Source organism: Corvus kubaryi, unplaced genomic scaffold (genome assembly GCF_017639235.1).
Source record: "Corvus kubaryi isolate FWS band 111438036 unplaced genomic scaffold, C.kubaryi_AGA036_p1.0 66, whole genome shotgun sequence".
NCBI classification, from domain to species: Eukaryota; Metazoa; Chordata; class Aves; order Passeriformes; family Corvidae; genus Corvus; species Corvus kubaryi.
Window position 1 is genome coordinate 32,737,781 of NW_024582054.1, and position 19,819 is coordinate 32,757,599.

Sequence of the window (19,819 nt, forward strand, 5' to 3'; positions counted from 1 at the left end):
GTGCCAGGTGATCTCCCCAAAGATGGCAAGACGGACTAAACGCTATTACGGTCACCAACTCTTGTGCACTATAGCAGAACTAAAAGCTAAAATCCATTAAGAAAGAGGCAGATGTCTCACAGGAAGGGCTGCTTCATCAGAATAGGAGTTTTAGTTTAGTTAATTAGGTTGGATTAGGACAATAAAATGATTTATGGGAACACTTTAGTTTTCTTTGTTGGTAGTCAAGCTGACCGACACCACAGTGACGTGTTTAAAATTAATGACAGCAGAGCCTTCATGAGTTAAATGCTTTTGGACTTGGCTGCCGGCCTTCCATTGCTTTTATAAAAAGAGAACACAAGAAACACTCAGGGATGTCAGACAAAAGATCTTGCAACTTAAAAGGAAGCTTTAGCCAGCAAAGAAGGAAGCCTTCAAAAGCAAAGAACACATCCCATTTCCACTGGATTTTTGGACAGACTGACTGCCAGAGCCAGCAGACTGAGTTACCATAAGAAAACGTAACAAAAGTTCATGAGAATGAGCCACTGATATTTTACCCATATCAGAAAAGTGTGTCCACTTGGGTAGTTTCCCAGCAAATTAAGACAGATGCCAATTCATATAACATTAGCTAAAGACTGTTTGCAATTTTACTCTATCTCAAACCTAACAGTAATTGCCCAGAATTACTGCTTCTCTAACACTGCATTTCAATACATTTACAATGACCTCTGCCTACTGATACAGCTATTATATATATACTGTAATTTTCCTATAGCCTTCTGCAAAGAAAGACACATCATTATGGAAACCTTATGGGTTTCCTGTGCCTGTAGGAGAGACTGAAATATCTGTACCAACCAGAATCACTGGCCCAGCTCTTTTAACTCTGCATCTGCTTCTTGCACAGCTCCATACGAGCCCATTCTTCCAGGTTATTCCCTTTCCTTATAAGCATTACAACTGCAACAACATCTAGCAGTCATTTTTGAAATACCAATGTTAACACCTTGTCTGTCTCTAATACTTCAGCTGCCAATATTCTCTTGACAACTAAATGAGTGTTAGGAAATGGCCAAAAAAAGACCAAGAGCCAGTAACTGCATGTAGGGAAAGAAATGTGCCACCATAAAGAAATTAAATTTTGTCACTTTGAAACTACCTACATGTGGCACTGTCTGCAATCCCTGTCACAATGAATGAGTTGAAGCATGCCAGTGGCAGGTCACCCATCCCACTTCAATTTACTGAATGCAGATCACCCCCCAAAACTCAAGACACATGTGCTCAGTGACTACACAGAAGCGAAGTCAGCACAGCATGGTTTATTTACACTTCACATTTTTACGGCTTTTGAAGCACTCCCAGGTTTGTTCTGTGCACCCTTTCCTACTGAGGTTGGAGGGGGCAGAAGGGACAGCACATCAAAGCCATCTGCTCCAAGTGCACATGTGGGGTTGTGTGCTGCCACTCGAGCAATTCACCATTTATCAAGTCAACAGGCAGATGTCAAACCATTTTCTCCATTTGCTGAATCTGTGTTGTTTTAGACAACCACCCAATACCACACACAGCACCCTCTCTAGAGAGGCAGCATCCAAACGTGCCATTCCCTAATTCTCTGGTTGGGTACTGCAGAAAGGAAGGAGGCAGAAAGGTAAAAGCTCCTAGATAAGCTACTGTAAAGCTACATCAGGGCTGATAAGAAACTTGGCTGTACTCTGCTTTTACAGAGAAGAATGTAGAGTAGGCTACTCCTCAAACAAAAGGGAGTATTCAAAACATCTTCAAAATGTACAGTGGGCATTTGTGAAATTGTACAGATTGAAGTTAGGGGTCCAAATGATCATTTCTGCAGCCACTGACCAGACCAGAGTCCCACCTCATTCCTAGGACTCCTGACCAGCTCTGCAAGCCCAGTTGTTCCCCCTAATAAGTAAAAGCAGCTCAAAGTAGACACCAGTTTATACTAACAGGCACCAACTTTATGATGCTGGAGTTGCTTTGTAAATCACCAACTTTTGGTGGTTGCGAACCCACACTTTACAGAACCAACCTATGAATCATTTTCCTCCCAGTCTCACCTTTTCACTTTTCTAGACCTTAAAATCTTTCTTCTCTCCTTCCATTTTTTTCTGTGTTCAGTAACATTATATTACAAGTGATCTTTCATCCATTTTTGAAATCATCTGTATTTTTCTTCCTTTAGTCAGCTTCCTGAATTCCTCCCCCAAGCAGAGCAGACGTAGAGACAGCCCAGAGGCACCACACAAAGCTGCAGCAGTGTCAGATACATCAACTACCCAAAGCATAAATCATCCTTCCCAAAATCCAGAATGCTCCTCTGGACACATGGGTGCCTGCACATTGCTCTAACACTTTCTATCACAGCTGCTCTGGAGTTGCTTGCTGGGAGTCCTGTGTTGAGGACACTTTTCACCTGCTCTGGAGACTCAGGAGACATTTCTGTGTATCACTGTCCAATGCAGAGTTTCCTCTGTTTGATAGGAGTCCTTAAGTGTTGTTGTATCAGACTGCCATGTGCATATTTCTAGAGGGTTTGTGGTTTTTTATACTGGCAGTCAACAATCACTTACCCATACTTTAAAAAACAGTCCCACTTCTTCTCATTTACTCCAGCAGGGATTCTCTTTTCATTGTCTTAACTGATCACTACAGAGCATATGGGGATGCCCCACTGTATTACAGGTTACATTTACATATTCCTGTCAATACAGATTACAATCAAATTATTAAGATAATTTTTTGGACACCAGTGAGACCTTCCCTGATGTGTGACTTTCTGGAAAGCAAAACTTGTGACCCCAAAACTCCTGGCATTAATTCCCTAAGAGTAGGATTTCTCTGGGAAGACTACAAGCCTATAGATTTAAACATGAAGGCATAAACATGATTTTGTCACTGCAGCTGGGTCACATCCCCAAAACTCTTGACACACCCACAAAAATATCAGTAATTAGAGAAGGATGCAACAGTGTTTGTAACTGAACATTCTGGTGCCAACAGTCTACAATTCATTTATACACATCAGGAACAAAAGCAGCAGATGCCTGGCTACACTTATGTATTTGGGTATGCCAAGCACACAAAATAGCCACAAATTAGAATCCTTAACTAAAAACCAGACAAAAAAAAAATAGTGATAAAGTCCCCTCAAGGGCTTCGATCAATACACAGACTGAAAGATTTGTACACTCAGCTCATCAGCAGTGAATGCTTCTGTGAATCAAAGCACCCCTGAGCACCAAGCTATGCCTGCCTGCCAAAGGAGAGCACATAATAACATCAGGAGAAGCTGCAGATCGTTCCACAGCTCCCAGAAACCATAAACTGCATCTGACACAAGTCAGTTCTACATTAAGACAGCCAAAGACTCTCCAGACAGTTACCTTAACAGACTTGTTAAGCAGATGCACAAAACTCTCTCAAGAGGGAAAAAAGGAGCAAATTCCTCTTGCCAAAAAGCCATTCAGTGCTTCTAGAAAGCAGTTATATTTTATAGAGCCCATCAAGGGACAGAAGCTGCTTTCTAGAAATCACACTATAGAATATCACCCTGATAGAAGGCACTCTTTGACAGAACAAATCCAAAAGCAATCAGGTTCTTTTTTACTGGTCTGGGATTGCTACAGGATTGCTGGGATTGCAACAAGTCATTGCAAAATGGACTTTGTGGCAATTTCCTCTGTGAAGACTTTCAATAAAAAAAAAAAACCCTGTAGAATAGTTCAACTGGTGCTTGAACCAAGTTGGGCAAACTTGACAGCATCACTTGGGAAAAGTCTGTTAAGCCCACCTTTCAAACAGAGCATCCTTACTGGAAGAGATTCTGGTGTGCAGAAGACACAAGACAGGTTAAGTCTGTAGGACCTATCTCCTACAGGGAGGAAAGGGAGGATCTGACCTCTCAGTACACTAACACAAGTTAATGGCCCACATCTTGCATGTGGAAAAATACCACTTTGGGTTTCTTTAGCCCTACAAGTACACAGTAAACAACAGTATTTCTAGCTTTTCCAGTTCTCATTTATGCACATTACCAAGCATCTTCCTGTGCAAAGTTCAGAGCTTACTCACATTCCTTATACACAACTTAGTGTTTTTAAAAACACAAACACATACACTCTGAACTGTGTTTAACCAAGCTACTTAAGTGATTTAAGTCAACAAGATAATACATTAAACAGCAGTCAGAATTAAATCCTGATTTACGTGCTACATGGGAGTTAAAAAATCAACTTGCTAACAAGTGGGAAGCAAGGAGCTTTCCTCACCACATGTGCAGTTGCCAAGCTCATTTGAAAACATAAGTGACTGTAAACCCCTCTGGTGCGGTCTCTGAATCTGTGCAGAACTGAAAACAAGGCTGGCCCCAATTCCCAAACCTTTCTAAATTATCCAAGGTAAAAAAAGAAAAAAAGACCATCTCTGCAGCCAGGAGGTGTCATGCTGTGGGAGCATGTAGGACCCAGTACTGCCTCTCCACCTTACAAATTGAGAATGACAGAAAGCAGCAAGTACAAACCTCATTCTCAGTCAGTCACCACAACTACAACAAAGTGCTTACAACCAAATTTAGGATTAATTTATCTCTGAATGTGTTGTACCTGGGTGTTACTCCAGAACTTTTACTGTCCAAGCTACCAGCCAGGTTCACAAAACACAGACAACACCTGTACAGGGAGGTTCAGCTGAAAGCCACACATTTAACTCGAGCATCCTTGTGTATTTACTGACTTCAGTGTGGAGTAAGGGATCAGGGAAAATTTCAGTATCAACAGCACACTACTGAGCAAAGCAAGCACAAAGGAACTGTGTGAGAGCACTTGAGCCAAAATAGAGGTCATGTCTGCCACTAAACAGCTTTGATATCAGTGTGGAGCCAAAGAGAACTTTTATAGGACAGTCCAACACAAACAGTCACTGTTGTTAATGTGCCACATTCTCAGCCCCCATGCCCAGAGCAGAAGGCTCTACCTCATGGTTTATAAAATCATGGAATTGTTTAGTTATATTTCAAACCCCAGGGTGTGAAAGGGCAAGCACAGGGCAATTAACAGCCAGGAAAATTCAAGTCTGTAGACAGGCATTTGACAGAGCAGCCACATCTGCTTCGCTCCCATCAGATAAAGACCACCACAGCCCATTACTATTCTGAGTTGGTAGCAAAATCCCTCCCTTTATAGCTTTGGAATGGAATAAATTTAGCTTACTCTAGATTGTACTGAAGAATATTCTGCAGCACAATTCCCAGTGTTCAGAGAAAGTAATTAGAGGATTAGTCGCCTCTACTGCTCTCCACTCCTGTTATTTTCATTGTGTTCTCAAATTCCAATCTTCTGTCGTTTTTCAGTAAGATTGATACAGACAGAGGAGAGGAAGGCAAATTTATTTCCCTAAAATTTAAATCTATCATGCCAGCTTAAAAATTCAAGCCACAAAGATTCGTTTTAAAATTTATGATCCTGGAATTTGGGTTTAGCAGGCTGTACTAGATGCATCCACATCAGGAAATTACCACTTATCTTTTCTGCAGTTTATTAAAATTTAAAGCAAGCTTTACAGGCAACTTGCTTTCTATTCATATGCAATGTCAGATAAGAGAACAGCTCATCAGAAGCCCTGCACTTCACACAACATGATTTTACCACTGATATGACCTGCTTTGCCCCTCTCTGAAACAGGCTGTCTCTCACACAGAAGCGAGGCAGAACTCCATCCCATATTAACACATTTTTTCCAGATGTACCTTTAGTAATAAGACCCAAATTATCTGAACACACACACACACAGACAAAAAGATTATTTTAAAAATAAAAAGGTAGAGCACAAGACTAGAGTTGCAGCAGCAAAATTATAGGATATGTCACTATTTCTATGAAAAATACAGACTAGTACCAGTGGTGGGTGGGATTTGGGGCTTTATATTGAATGAAACAAACACCAAGAACCAGTATTAAATAATTACACAATGCACTTAGAAGGCCCACAGTGTAAATAAGGCACAGTTTTAATTAGGGTTATAGAATATCCAGTGCTTCCTAGGATAAAGCAGCCCACATTTATGTGGAGAACAGGCTTATGAAATTACATACAGCAAAAAGCACTTCGAGGACCTTTTTTTCCCCCCACAGCATGCCTGGGTAGAAGTTCTTTACATAAAAGTTAATTGTGTTCCCCAGTATTAACTGATTTAAACCATGTTTTTAATTTGGTGTCTTAAACTATTTGATTTCTTAAATCAGTTGTTTAAGCCAGGTTTTAACAAGCAGGAAAATCTTTGCCGTGCTGATTCTTCTCCTGGCACAGCTTTGAATCCCAGTTTCATACAGTTAAGGGTACTTAGCACACAGCACTATCAGGCTGCCCATAATAAAGATGATAAATGTGTTCAATATAATTGCTTAATTTCAGGAAAATTCATGAATTTACACACGTTTCTGAGAGTTTTAACAGGTGTATTTGACATGTTTCAAACCACTTCACTATCCACAATTCTACAGGTTTACTGGGAGCAGGACTTGGAACAGCCATTACACATTACACATACAGCTCAAGAGATCACTGCTTACTTCCCCAACATTTCTGTGCTGGAGATACAAAGCAACAAGTTTCCCTTCTGCAACCCTCTGCCAAAAACTTTTTCCAGAGAGCTGCCCCATAAATCCCAGAACCATCTAAATAATTTGCACTGTTCCTTTCCTCTGCACTCACCTTCATCTCCAAACTTACCTGCCCTTCACATTCTCTTGACCAAATATCTAATGACAGCTGTTAGATGATTTGGAAAACATATATATATATAAAATTAAAAACATTGAAATCACATGACATTGGGTGGAATGTTAGTCAAATTCCTGTGCACTTTTGGAATACCTGGATGGTATTCAGAGGAAACCCCAAGACACTGTGCAACTGCCTTCAGTGAAGTCAGCTGTGGGTGAGGGAATTAAGAAGCAGCTTCAGTGAATCCTTGGAGCAAACACTGCCTACAAATAAATTATCAAATCATCTAATGCAGGCAGTAGAAAAATCATGAGTAGTCTTTTTTTAAAATAAACAGCAGTGGCTGTGAAGATCAAATTGCAAGAACTCTGCCATCACTTTGCTGAGCTAAGAAAGTAATTTAAGAATAGTAAATGTGGGAATCTGCACTGAAATCAATTGATTCTTTCACAAGGTATGAACTGCAAAGCTACAAAACCCAGCAGGAAGCCTAATTAAAGACAACAGATTAAAATGGCAATCCAGATCAAATGCCAGATAAAAAAAATAATTAAGAGCTAACGTATTTTTAGAGCAAATAGAATAAATGGAAATCCAAAAAGATAATCTCTTCAAAGTCAATATAAATGAAGAGTATATTCAAATTCACATTTAACGTAATTATAACTGAAAAAAAAACTTACCCGTTTTTCTAACAACCACCCAACAAGCTGGTACAGATTCACTGATCCTTAAAAACAAGACCTTAATAGCACAGCAATGATGAAGAAACACAGACCAGAGTGCAGTGCCAACACAAAAATTCTTTCTACGTACAAATTGTACACAAATAGTTGGCTTTACTTAAAGAATTCCTTTCAGAAAACTGCAGCAGAACCTCTCTTGAATTCTATAAACATGGAAGGAAAGGTTGGAGTGTCTCAATAACTGAATGCACTCCCCACTGGCAGCATGACTTCCAACCACCTCTGTTCTCAGTATATCTTGTCCTATCAAAACATTCATTTTTGCATTGACCCTCCAATGTTTTATTAAATCTCTGGGATAATGACATGAATACTTTAACAAGCAAGGTAATATGCAGAAAGTATTTCACACCTAAAAGGTGTTTTATTCAGCTACATTAACCCATCCTGCTCTCTCAACCTCTACTATTATTGTTAATAGAGCTATTGCGTGTAATGGGTAATTCAGAACACCTTTTATCACAGTGTCTCATTTTGACCTTTTTGTTTCTGTACATGGCAACTGATGTAAAATTATTTCCACTCAAGAGATTTGCCCTCTGACTGTTCAGTCAGGTCAGGGAGAGCAGATAACAGGGATTTAAAATGATGGCACGGAAGCCGTAAACCGAAATTTGTTGCTGATTATAAACGACATTTTACACTTCATACAGTATCATTCCAAATTTACAATTCCCCAGACAAAATACATAAACTCGAGTTTGAGGCCTTTTGGTATTGGATTTTGTTGTTGAGCCTCTGTAAGAGTAGCAACTAATCCCTTAAATCTCACATCTGCTTTGCCTAATGAAGCACCAGGAACAAAAGGCCCCAAGAGCTGTGAGGGTTTCCCTGCATCCATCAAGGCACAGGGCTCTCACCCCCTTCCCTGCAACCTGATGTCTCTGCAGACAGAGCTGGAGCTGCAAATCACATACAGGCTGTAAAGATGGTATCTTCCTTTAATCTTCCCAGACTAATGCTTCCCAGGTTTTTTTCCCCCCACATTAGGTGCACAGAGACTCTCCTCTCACTAGAAGCACCATCATTTTCTACACCTACAAGAAAAAAAAAAGGCTCAGTTTTGGAGTTTACTCACAAAGAGCCCTAATTTGTTTTTACAACAGCCATTACCCTCCCATTCCACACACTGCACACAGTGACTACTATAACACGCAGGAACATTTTCCATCATTTTCAAAACCCTGCAGTTACTGGGATACAACGCACCTCACCTTCCACCCAGACCCTGAAGAAAATAGTGAACACCTGGTTCAGAATAACCAAATACTTTTGCACACTTAATATTTTCTCTAAAAGAGCATAAAGAAATTGTAATTTAGATTTTTAAACCCTGAATTACTTAGGTTAAATTTTCCCCATACCAGTTATTTTGCGAAGTCATCCTGTTGTCCCCCATATTGGTTTAAGTGCATCACATTTGCCTAAAGTGTCAATCGGCTTCATGCTAATTTGATTTCATCAATAAAGTGTAAATATACTAAATTAAAAGCAAACCAGACTTCTTCAAAGAAATCAGTTTTCATACAGCAGTGCGTGAAAATTTCTAGGGAGTTGCTGGAGTTCTGAAGCAAATTTGTGAGGCACTTTCTGCCAGGGTTTCTTGGGTAGTTGTGGTGAGTAACTTGTGGAATAGCTCATTTAAGCTGCCAGTTTTCATTTGCTGTTCTACCAGGCAGAGTCTCTCCACTCCCTCCTTCAAATCAGTTTTGCTGTTTGAATCCTCTCCAGTATTTCAGAATCCTTCTGAACACTTGACAGGCAGATCTGCACAGCGCTGGATAATGCAGCCTCATCAACACAGACTGTTCAATTCCCCAATTCCCTGCTCATCCCAGTCCAGAAATCCATTACATTTTTACCAACTGGAGACAACTCTGGCTTCCAACTAGAGTTCCAACCGTCCCTGTTGCAATAGCTATAGGATCCTACTGAAACTCTCCAAATATTTCACTTTGCTAGTATTTTGGTTATAGTTAATTATAACTAAAGCGTTTTTTTAAAAAACCAAGCCATCCAGACAACTCCATGCAGCTGTTTCATTTTATTTACCCTTCTGACACTTGAACTGCTACCAATTTTGTCAAATTTAATTTATGAGGTTTGTTTTTTGGGGTTTTCTTTGTTATTTTTCAAAGTTTTCTTTCATGTGATGCATTTAATGCTGGAAAATAGCTTACTACTATGGAATCCCATTCGTAAGCAGCTCAGCAATTTAAATTTCACAAATAATTTACCGGGATTTAAATTAATTAATAGCCAGCTGATAACGGTGAAGATAGTATCACCTAAAGCTCCTTTCCATTTCTCTCTGACTTTCCTACCAGTGTTCAGTAGCACTGTATTCCCACCCTGCACACAGATCAGGTCCCTTGTTATCCCTTTCCAGCTCTCAGCAGACTATTAAAGCTCTTCAGGAATTCCCCACTGTTCTCACTCCAGCAATCAATTACCAAGCCAGCGGGTGCTCTCGCCCTCTCTCTCTTTAGCCACTTAGGATCCTTGGGAACACACTCATTTAGAAAATGGTATTTCTAGGAAGTCCTCAATAAACCAGGACTCACCTTATAACCCTGCAGTGAACAGACACCTGCTGTTCTGCTGTTTTCCCCAAATACAGGAAAAAAATGTGTGCAGAGAGATGAAAAGGCAGCAGAGAGGTGCTGTGCAAGCTTTGCCATGCCCATCTCCTTTGGGAAAGGCACAGCCAGGCTCTCTCCTGCTCCCAGCAAACCCAGAGAATGCCTCATTACAGAAAAGGGATCCAATCTAACCCAAATGGATGAGGAACTGATCATGGCATTTATGATCTCTCCTTCAAGAACGTGAGGGTGAACAGTTCAGAATGGCAATTCCTCCTTACTACTTCCTCCCACACTTTCTCAAAGTGTCTTTTATTATACCAAAATCTCATTTATACTCAGCAAGACACAGAAATGTTAGATTCCTTACATTATTATGTATGCAAGAAAGGAATTCTTGGGACTAGAACCTGCTAAATGAGTTTCTCACATTTGCTGCTTACCACACTCACCACAGACTGTTCACTTGGGTGCTCCACCTTGTCTTCAACCCCCATGACAGATCCCACCTGCAGAATGTTGGGGTCATCCTTCATACAATCCATCTTCCACTGAAATGCAACAAAATAATGCACAAAACCAGAGCATTTAATTCTCACTGGTCTTGGTACATTTTTTTCCCCTTCTTCTCCTGGCTTGAGAGCATCTGAGAAAGCCAGGATTTGCATTCTGCCAAATCTCTATATTGACATACTCTCTTTTAAGTAAAATATTTTGAATAGACCTCTCCACATCTCCACTATTTCTAAAAATAAATATTGAACAATAGCTAATGCTCACTTTCCAGGCACAGAGCACTGTGAATTGCAGGTAGCTACTTAAGTGCATTCTTTTCAAAATATTATAGACATTCCCTTAACAAGGAGTTATAAATGCATGAATAAACTATTCAGTTCCCCTGACTTACACTCAATACTTAAATGCTGGCAAAAATATCACTATGAAAAAAGAACTATGTCACACAAAAACACATAAGCAAAAAAAAGAGCATTTATTTGTTAAAAACTATTATTTAAAGTGTCCTGAAATACCAGGTGCCCAACTGAGACAATCTTATGCAGTAGAAAGTATAAATATAGCAGGTTTTGTGTCTGTAACCAAATGCATCTTCACTACAGTCTTGTGCTGCCACACAAGCCTCAGCTTTGAAAGCTAAAATTGTCAAATTAAAGGAGGTTTAAGTGTTATGAAAATACAAAGCACTACCTGAAGAAGAAAATGTTACTATCAAGTGTAACTAACAGTCTGGAGGGTCTGAAGCATTAAGTACTTGCCCTCAGGGTTGGATCAGCAAATCTAAAACTTCAGGAAAGCCTGCTTAAACCCATACTAGTCCATCATGAAATTGTTGTTAGAGCGTGAGGCTTTAAGTGGTAGAGCATTACGTGCCTGTCAAATTACATTAAGCAATATTAGAAATAGAGCAGTTTAAAGCCGTGTTGGGGCTGGAAGTGTCCCTGTCTTTGGCTGATAGCAGTGGAGGAGCTGATGCAGCAGAACTGTCGATACTTTTGCCACATCGCTATCAAACGAGTCGGTTTCAATAATACAAGGTCTGTCTGAACTCGCACAGATCCTCCTGTTACTACAACAACAGCAAAAAAAAAAACCAAACCCAAACCCCCAGTTAAATGTTCCATCAGCATGAAATACTACACAGACAGAGAAAATAGTAATTTGTTGTGTCTGTTGAATCCTGAACTTCACCTTGCCGGGACACGGCAGCAGGGAGAGAGGAGCCGCTGTAATGAAGCCCCACGGGAGTACATAGACAGAGATAATTGCAGCTTTGTCTCACTGCACAACAACCTGACTAACTTCTGTTAGGAAGTTCAAACACCATTTCAGAAATTAATTCAAGATTTTTATTTTTAGTGAAAAACAAACAAAAAATGCACACGGCACTTATGGGGAAGGCATTCAGAAAAGAACAATGCGCTGGAGTTGTAAGAACAAAAGGCAGACATTCCTCCTGGAGGAAAAAAGCTGAGTTGTTACTATGAGGCTTCTCCAGTGCAAACACTCCAGGAGAAATGAGATGAAATTCTGTCCCGACCTGGAAAGATTCATTTTATTTGTGACACTGGGAGATGACACATCAGTGTTGTGCCGCCAGACACGCAGATCCATGACTGACGCTTTCTGCTCAGACCAGCTTCCAAGGAAAATAATAATAGTTTTGAGGAAAAGAGAGCTATGAAAGAACAGCATGTATCCTACATTTTTCCCTTCAGTAGCAAAAGGCCTCAGTACCAAGGAAAATACCAAGACAGCGGAAGAGTTTGAAGTGTAACATGTAATTTCTAGTGCTTGTCTCTGTGCATCTCACTTAGCAAAGCAGGAAAAGTACTGCTTTTCACCTGAAAGAGGTGATCTAGTGTAACTAATATTGTAATTACAGAACCATGTCTCCTAGGCCAGGATTCCCCTTCACAGAAACATGAACAAACAGCAGTGCAACAAAATCCTCCCATTTCCTGCTTTACAAAGTTAAGATCTGTTTATTCATGAAGATTTTAGGATTTAAGCCAGAACCATCAGGCTCTGAATTACTTTCATGAGCACAAGCATGCAAAAATGATGAAGAGATTAATTCACAGTTCTACATTTTGGATTATTAAAAATCTTTTCTGGATCTAATGTTATACAGAATATACGTATCTAATGTTATAGGGAATATATATTCTGTCAATACATCCCCCTCCATTCCGTCGCTGCACTGCCACAATTTGTGTTCAGACACCAGCAAAGAAACTCTCTATGGCAAAAACAAGGTTTTCATTTTGCCAGCTCAAGAGAGAAGAAATAAAAATCAAAATGCTACCAACATGGAGCGACAGATCAACACAGTGCAAGTGTGATTGTTACGAATGAAAACTGGGACACATCCAATCTCATAATTCTTGAGCATACTGGACTATTTTTACTTCATGTGTATTCCAGTAGGAGCAAGGCTCTACACCAGTAGTGAGTGCTAAGCACAGTGCATACATGTTTTATATATTAAATGCAAAATGAGAAGGAAAATTCTCTTTTAAAGCCCCGTGAGTACGGTTTTAACATTTTTCTTTCCAAAAAGAAAATGTTCAGCAATGCTTTCCTAAAAAGCTCAAAGGCATCTCACTGATAGGCCAACCAGAAAAAGCAAAAACCAACGTCTAGACTGCTGGCGTCCCCCACTTCCCAGGGACAGAAGAGCAAAGGAGAGGAGCAGCACAAAACAGGTCAGTGGCAGGAGATGGGAGTGGGGAGGTTTGATGGGAAGGAAAATAACAGCAGGACTTTAACCCAGTCTTGCAAACCAAATAATGAAATGCCCACTTCTTTACACTCTGTATTATGTCTGCATTCATAAGATGCACAGGAGGTGATGCATAAGAGGTCTGAAGAAGACAAAGCACAAGCTTCTGTATCAGTTTATTTCCACCTTAAATGTCATCCTCTCATAAAAAGTTCGTACTATACATCCGTCCACAACTGTATCACAGCCACATTCTGTATGTCAGTTATCAAACAGTTCAATGCAACCCCTTGAATTTTTGATGCTTTAAACTCCTGGCAAAATTGGAACTAGCCCAACAACTTTGCAGCAAGAACACCACATCAGAGAGAGAGTCTCGCTGTTTACACAGCCAACCAACCCATCTGCCACTTGACAAGGAGACATAACCTGCCTCAGACAGGTATCAATTTTAGTTTCTACCAAAAGCACTTTACTACAACCACAATCCCTATTTTCAAGGCAAGGTGTTTTCCCCCAGTGTGAAGCAAAACACAGTATAAGAAATTATTAATAGAGAACTAGTACAGCAAGGCACAATCAGAAATTAGATTAATACAGTACTGATGATGCCAAAATATTCAGCACATTCTTGGCCTTTCCACTTTGCATGCAATTTCTTGCTGTTGACAAACTTATCTCAGTGACTTTCAAAGGTGAATCTTATTCCACTTCAAGTCTCCATGAGCCTGCATGAAAAAGCATTCAATCATCATCATACTGGCTATAGTTAACAGCCACTAAATAAATAGATTTAAAAGCAGTGAATGCTTCATGAGAAAGGATTATAACTGTAAATTACATTTCCCCCCCAATAGTTTGTATGTCTTCTTTAACACTACTCACCTATTTTAGTAATAACAGAATAAGGTATCTAGATCAATGCATAAAACAAACAAAAAAAGAAAAACAAAGAAAGCACATAAGCAGAAAACCATCACAGCAAATTAATGTGCAGGCTTTGGCCAGTCTGATGAGACTGTGAGTACATAATATTTGAATGAAAAGGATTTCTGTTTTAAAGAATTCTGCTTTTTTCTTCACTGTTCTTCAAATACACATTGATACACAACAGGAGAAAAAAGTTATATAAGTGATAAAGAAGAGACATTATGTACATGTAACAAGTGTCCTAAGTGCTCTCTCCTTCCTGTTAATCAAGCCTGAGAAACACAAGACTGAGATAATCCTGGAACACTGGACAGGCTGATTAGATACAATCTGTACCTGTGATTTATGAACTTTTACTGGTGCTAACAACACATTTCACAAGTAGGCAAGTGAAAGCTGGGAAAGTACTGCTAGAAAAAAGCCCATGCACCATTTATGCACAAATAACAAATGATTCTGGGTATGACATTTCCTTGAAGACAACTTCCTTGACTTCAAAACAAAGAGTATCCAAATCTTGGCAGGAGTACAGAAAATGACTCTGCAGACACTCAAGGTTTTGGCAGAAAAATGACTGAAGGACAATGGATTACATGAGGCTCCCAAGGCGTCAAACATCCCATGTACACAAACTGCTCGAGCTCCTTCTGGAGTGACCTTCAGCCAGGGTTGTATCAGCAATCAAGATACCAAAATTGGTATGCCCTTCTGGACACATCTGAGTCAGCGCAGCCTTGACCAAATCCATGTGCTCTACACCAGCACGTGCTGCTCAGCTGAGCCACCCCTGAGAATCCACTGACCCTGCACAGCCCAAACCTGCACAGGCCTTCAGCATCTTCCCACACAGAGCAAATGCTCCAACACAGGCTCCTAGTCTCAGCCTCCATGACCCTGACACTCCTTCCTCCACAAGCAAGGGCGGCTGGCACAGCTGGGCTGCCAAAGGGAGGGACTGTCTCCACTGCATCCACCTTGAGCACTGTGGGGTTTTACCCAGTGCAAAATGCCTTATTCACAACAAATCTAGGCAGGACTGATACCCTTGCAACAAGACTCTTTGGGTATCAGAGATCATCCAGTTCACGTTATTGCTCCACCACGAATGCTGCAGCCCAGCATTACCTGGCACACTCTGGAACAGAATGGATTGGAGCTCCATGGAAGCTGTAGCATCCATTTGTTGAAGCAACTATCACCTCTCAGCATTTGCATAGCCCCCAATCCAACCTGAGGCAGAAGTATCAGTTGTTAAACTTCAAAATCTTCTCCTTCTCACAGATGTGTCTGAAGCCATCAAAGCCTCTGACTGAGGAAGGTGCCTCCATACTCCTGCTTCAAAGTGGTTTAGTGTCTTTAAGGCTAAATGAGGTAACTCACTGCCACCAAATAAAAATCAATTACTACTTCAGCCTGGAAAAATCTCAGTGCATTCATACTGCCACACTGTATGATGGTGTTTCCCCTTGTCATGCTGTATTGGTATGCCCATATAGATTTTTATTTACCATTATGGCTAAATTTTAATCAGTGGATTTTCTACACAGAATTTCTCAGGAGTCAGAGAAAAATCAGAGCCCTACCTCTACATTTAGCAAATACATCTTCATCTGGAGATGGAAAAACGGTTCCTCAGTAAGAGCCCTGTTTTTGGATGCATCCCATAATGGCACAGTGATACTCCCAACCCCAGCAGTATTTGCTACTACAGTGCAAAGATACCAAGAGACAACATTAAATAACCAAGATATTTTTAACCGTGGAAACAAGAGTTAAAGAGTTAGTTCCCAGTAACAGCCAAGATCATAACACAAGGATATTTTAAGACATTCAGCATGGGTTGTCTCTTGCACAAAATTGCAAACATTTTGTTTTGACTTACGCAGTTTATTTATTACACTCAAGTAGCAACAGAGTCAATTTTTGTGACAAAACACCAAACAAAGATTTGAGAAAGCTCTGAGGGGGAGGGATGAATTAGGGAGAACACTTTATGTGCTTTTGCAAGTTTTGCAATCCAGCTTTCCAAGGCCAGCTTTTCTTAGGGAACAAACTGGGAGCAGCTGCCCATGCTGAAGCAAGGCCAGCTTTGTCCCTCCCTGCCTCCCACCTGGACCACCAAGGCACTGCCTCATTGCTGACCTTCAGCAGTGGAAGATTCTTTGGTGGGCTGAAGAAGGGAGAGGTGTGGAAAACCAAATGCTAATGTAGAGATAACAGGGAAGAGGAAAAATTTCTGCATATTTTACACAGTAGCCTATTGTCTGAAGTTTATAACGGTAAATGTCATTACAGAAAGACTACAAGTCAAAAGTAATCCACAAAACCTCCCCAAAGTTCCTTTCAGGCCTCCTTCCAGCTTTCGTGCATTTGCTCTCACTGTCCTATTCAACATTCCCTCCAAACCTTTGTAGGAAATTCAGAACTAGTAATGCCTGTATACATAAATCCTCAAAAGGTGCAAACTACAGACATCAGCCCATAAGCGCTGAAGCTGGTTTTGATCATTCACACAAATTTTTTTTTGCATTTATACAGTACAGAAGTTTTGCTTTAATAACACTCACAAGCTCTCTAAAAACCTCAAGCACAAAAAAGCACCTCTCCCTCACCTTCTCTCAACTGTATGATCTCTTTAATTACCTCTTCTGGAATTCTGGACTTAGGAGCAGGCTGTATGTTAACCAGATGCACAGTCAAAATACTGTGAAGACAAGAGTTTCAAAGAGAGAGAGGTTGGTTGGTATCTGTGAGATTGGCTTAGGTCCACCCAAGCAGCCAGGCACATTTTCAGGTGGCTGAGCTACACAGCTGGGAGAAGTTCACCAAACCTTTGGCAGAGATGGGGAGTTGCTGCTCCTACAAATTTATTTGTATTAATATGAGAAGATAATTCATTCAAGAATGCATAAACCTTATAAAAACAGGGGAGAGAGAAGATGGAATAACCTCATTCAGCTGAAATAAAGCTTCAGCAAAAGCTCAGGAAGAGCACTGTCTGGGGAAGGGAACCTTCTAGAAGCTCTAATCCTCGGAGGCTGTAACCCACTACCCAAAGAACAGCTTCCACACAGATTCCCAAAGAGCTGGAGAACAAGCAAGCTGCTACAGGTTCAGAAATTCCCTGATCACCCAGGGTCTAAATGCATATGCTCTGGTCCCAAAAAGTCCTGATTTTCAGAGGTCATCTGATACTACAAAACAAAGCATCTCTTCAGTTAAACTTCTCTGGGATTTGAGGTTAGCAATAAAACCCAGAAATCTGCATTGCTGTAGTACAAGTATAAAATGTGGTTTATCTCACCAGGGAAGTTCCATACTCTTTTCAGATTCCCCTGCTCAAGAACACTCCTAACCAATGCTGATCAGAACTGTTTTAGACACAAGAGTAATCCAAGCTGCAAACTGGAACTGCTTTGTCATCTAAGCCTTCAATCAGTTGTGAGGTCTGGGAGGAGAAACAGACTTGTGCAGCTACAGGCCCTGGAACCAGAGTTTCTTTGGCCACATGAGATTCATGAAAGAAAACTAAATACATAGCAATCAAACCTGTCCTTGCTTCCCCTTTTCTTATCCTGGGTTAGGGCAAAAGAGAAAGAAAAGTGTCTCTCAGTATCTTAAACTTAAAAAACAGGTGAGGTTCCCAGGAAAATCTCGGGGACCACCAAAGTGCCAATTGTTGCCAACATCTAAGGCTGCGAGTGCAACACTTCAGGATGACCCCAGTCTGAGACAGATCACTGTTCAGACACTGGCCTTGTTCTCAGTGAAGTGCCAGGCCACAGTCCCCAGAGTGAGAGTTCACAGGGAATGTGCAATCCTGAGCTCAGCGCACCATGTCCAGAATTCTTCTGGTGGACAGGGAGTGATACCCCTCCCTGCTGGTATCAAAAAGCAGAAAAGAAAGCATCCATCATTCTCTGGCTGTGGTGAACTCCGCACAAGAGAGTCCCTCAGAGCTGGAGGAATAGCAAGTACTGAACAACTGAGCAAGCTGGCAGTGCTGGGCCTTTAACAAGCTTCCTCAAGTCAAAGCGATAGGCATCTGCTGCTGCTGAAATTAGATGGCCAAAGTATAGATTACCACAAGCATTATCTCACAGCAGGCATCTGCAGAGTCCAGAATTTCCTGAAGTACCGGCAGAATCACTATGGACAAGAGGCACGCAGAATTTCAAGGCAAGTCTGTACATAACACACTCAGTCTGACACAGAGGTCACCTAAGAACAAGCTCTGATGTAGGTCCAGTGGCTGGACTCATTTGTTTTCATGGAAGGACACCTCATGGATGATCCAAAAAAAAAAAAAAAAGAGAGAGAGAGAGAGAGATAATGATCCTGTAGAAGCAAAGCCACAGTGCTAAAGAATTCTGAATTGCTTCATGACTGCCAGATAAATTTCTGCACACAGAGCTGAAGAGCTTGGAGCATCCAGCAAATGAAGCATCACCACAAGCACTTTGCTGGGGATACATCCCTTCAAAAGAGATTATCAGAAAAAGTACTCCCTGCTTTCTCCTAAAATATCTTTGGTGTTGAATAGGAGCAAACCAGTAAGATCTCAAAACAAAGTAAATCTACATCTAAAAGAAAGCATAAACATGTCTCAGACAAGAGACCTACAGAGTGGAAAGAGGAATCTTCAAATGTCACAAGAGAGTCACCCTTCTTAGTTTTTCTCTTGGCAAACAGATAACATTACTCATTTTACAGATGGAGTCATAAGAGACTCTCAAAAAGAGAAATATTTAGATTTTATTATTACCATCAACAAAATCTCTAAGCACTCTGGAAAACAAATATTTTCTAATTTGTAAAACAGGAGTAGCAGCTGTTTGTTTCTCTGAAAAGTTACTGTTGGCCCATGATGCTTGAATTGCTTTCTGTGCTTTCAAAATAACTGCCCCTCTCAACAAAGCCTTGAAGCAGAGAAGTCACATCTCCTCTTTGATGCAGTTCCAACTCCCCCGTTCCAGGAGAGCAATTCCATACTGCTCTGACTGAGTACAGACTATCTGACTTTTCCAAAACACAATGTTCCATCCATGTAAGACAATTTCATTTGGACATTAGATTGAGATAACAGGAAAAGTACATCCATCAGCACCTGCATGTTCCCTTTGTCATGCCGTTTTCTTTTGAGTATGAAACAACCTATATAGGGAAGAGGAATTCCTGTATTACAGATGCTGACAGTCCCAGGCTCTAATAGTTGTATACAAGCCCCTGCAGTCATCAAGCTGTTCCCAGCTGTGCTCCAGCACAGCCCACCCAAACACCTGGAACCCCACAGCAGATCCCCATCACTTTAAGACTCTTTGAGAATCTCCCTCAGTAATGCCAACTTGCAGGGCGAGCTATCCCCAACAAGTTCCAAAGGCAGTACCACCACACAGGCAGAAACAGCACGCTCAGGCCATGTGGCTTCATTTAATCCAAAACCAGCCTGGGGGGGTTTCCTGACTTTTAGGCAACCCAGCTCTCAGGAGACGTGCACTTCTAAGACCAGATCCATTCCAGCCAGAGTCTCAATTGAGAGTCCAAACAGAATAAATATGAAACAGGACAGAGCCTCACCACTACAGCAG

General features: G+C 40.8%; 1 protein-coding gene across 3 annotated transcripts in view; it reads right to left on the bottom strand.

Annotated features, from left to right (window-relative positions):
• PELI2 (pellino E3 ubiquitin protein ligase family member 2) overlaps window positions 1-19,819 on the bottom strand; it is a 64,013-nt gene that overhangs the window by 13,600 nt on the left and 30,594 nt on the right. The window contains exon 3 of one of the 3 annotated variants that reach the window (XM_042047391.1): window positions 10,513-10,611. The exons of 1 other annotated variant lie outside the window; for it this stretch is intronic. In XM_042047391.1, coding sequence (XP_041903325.1) covers window positions 10,513-10,611 — 99 coding nt within the window. Of the gene's footprint in view, window positions 1-10,503; window positions 10,612-19,819 lie in introns of all 3 variants that reach the window. One more of the 3 variants, XM_042047390.1, reaches the window with a different exon arrangement.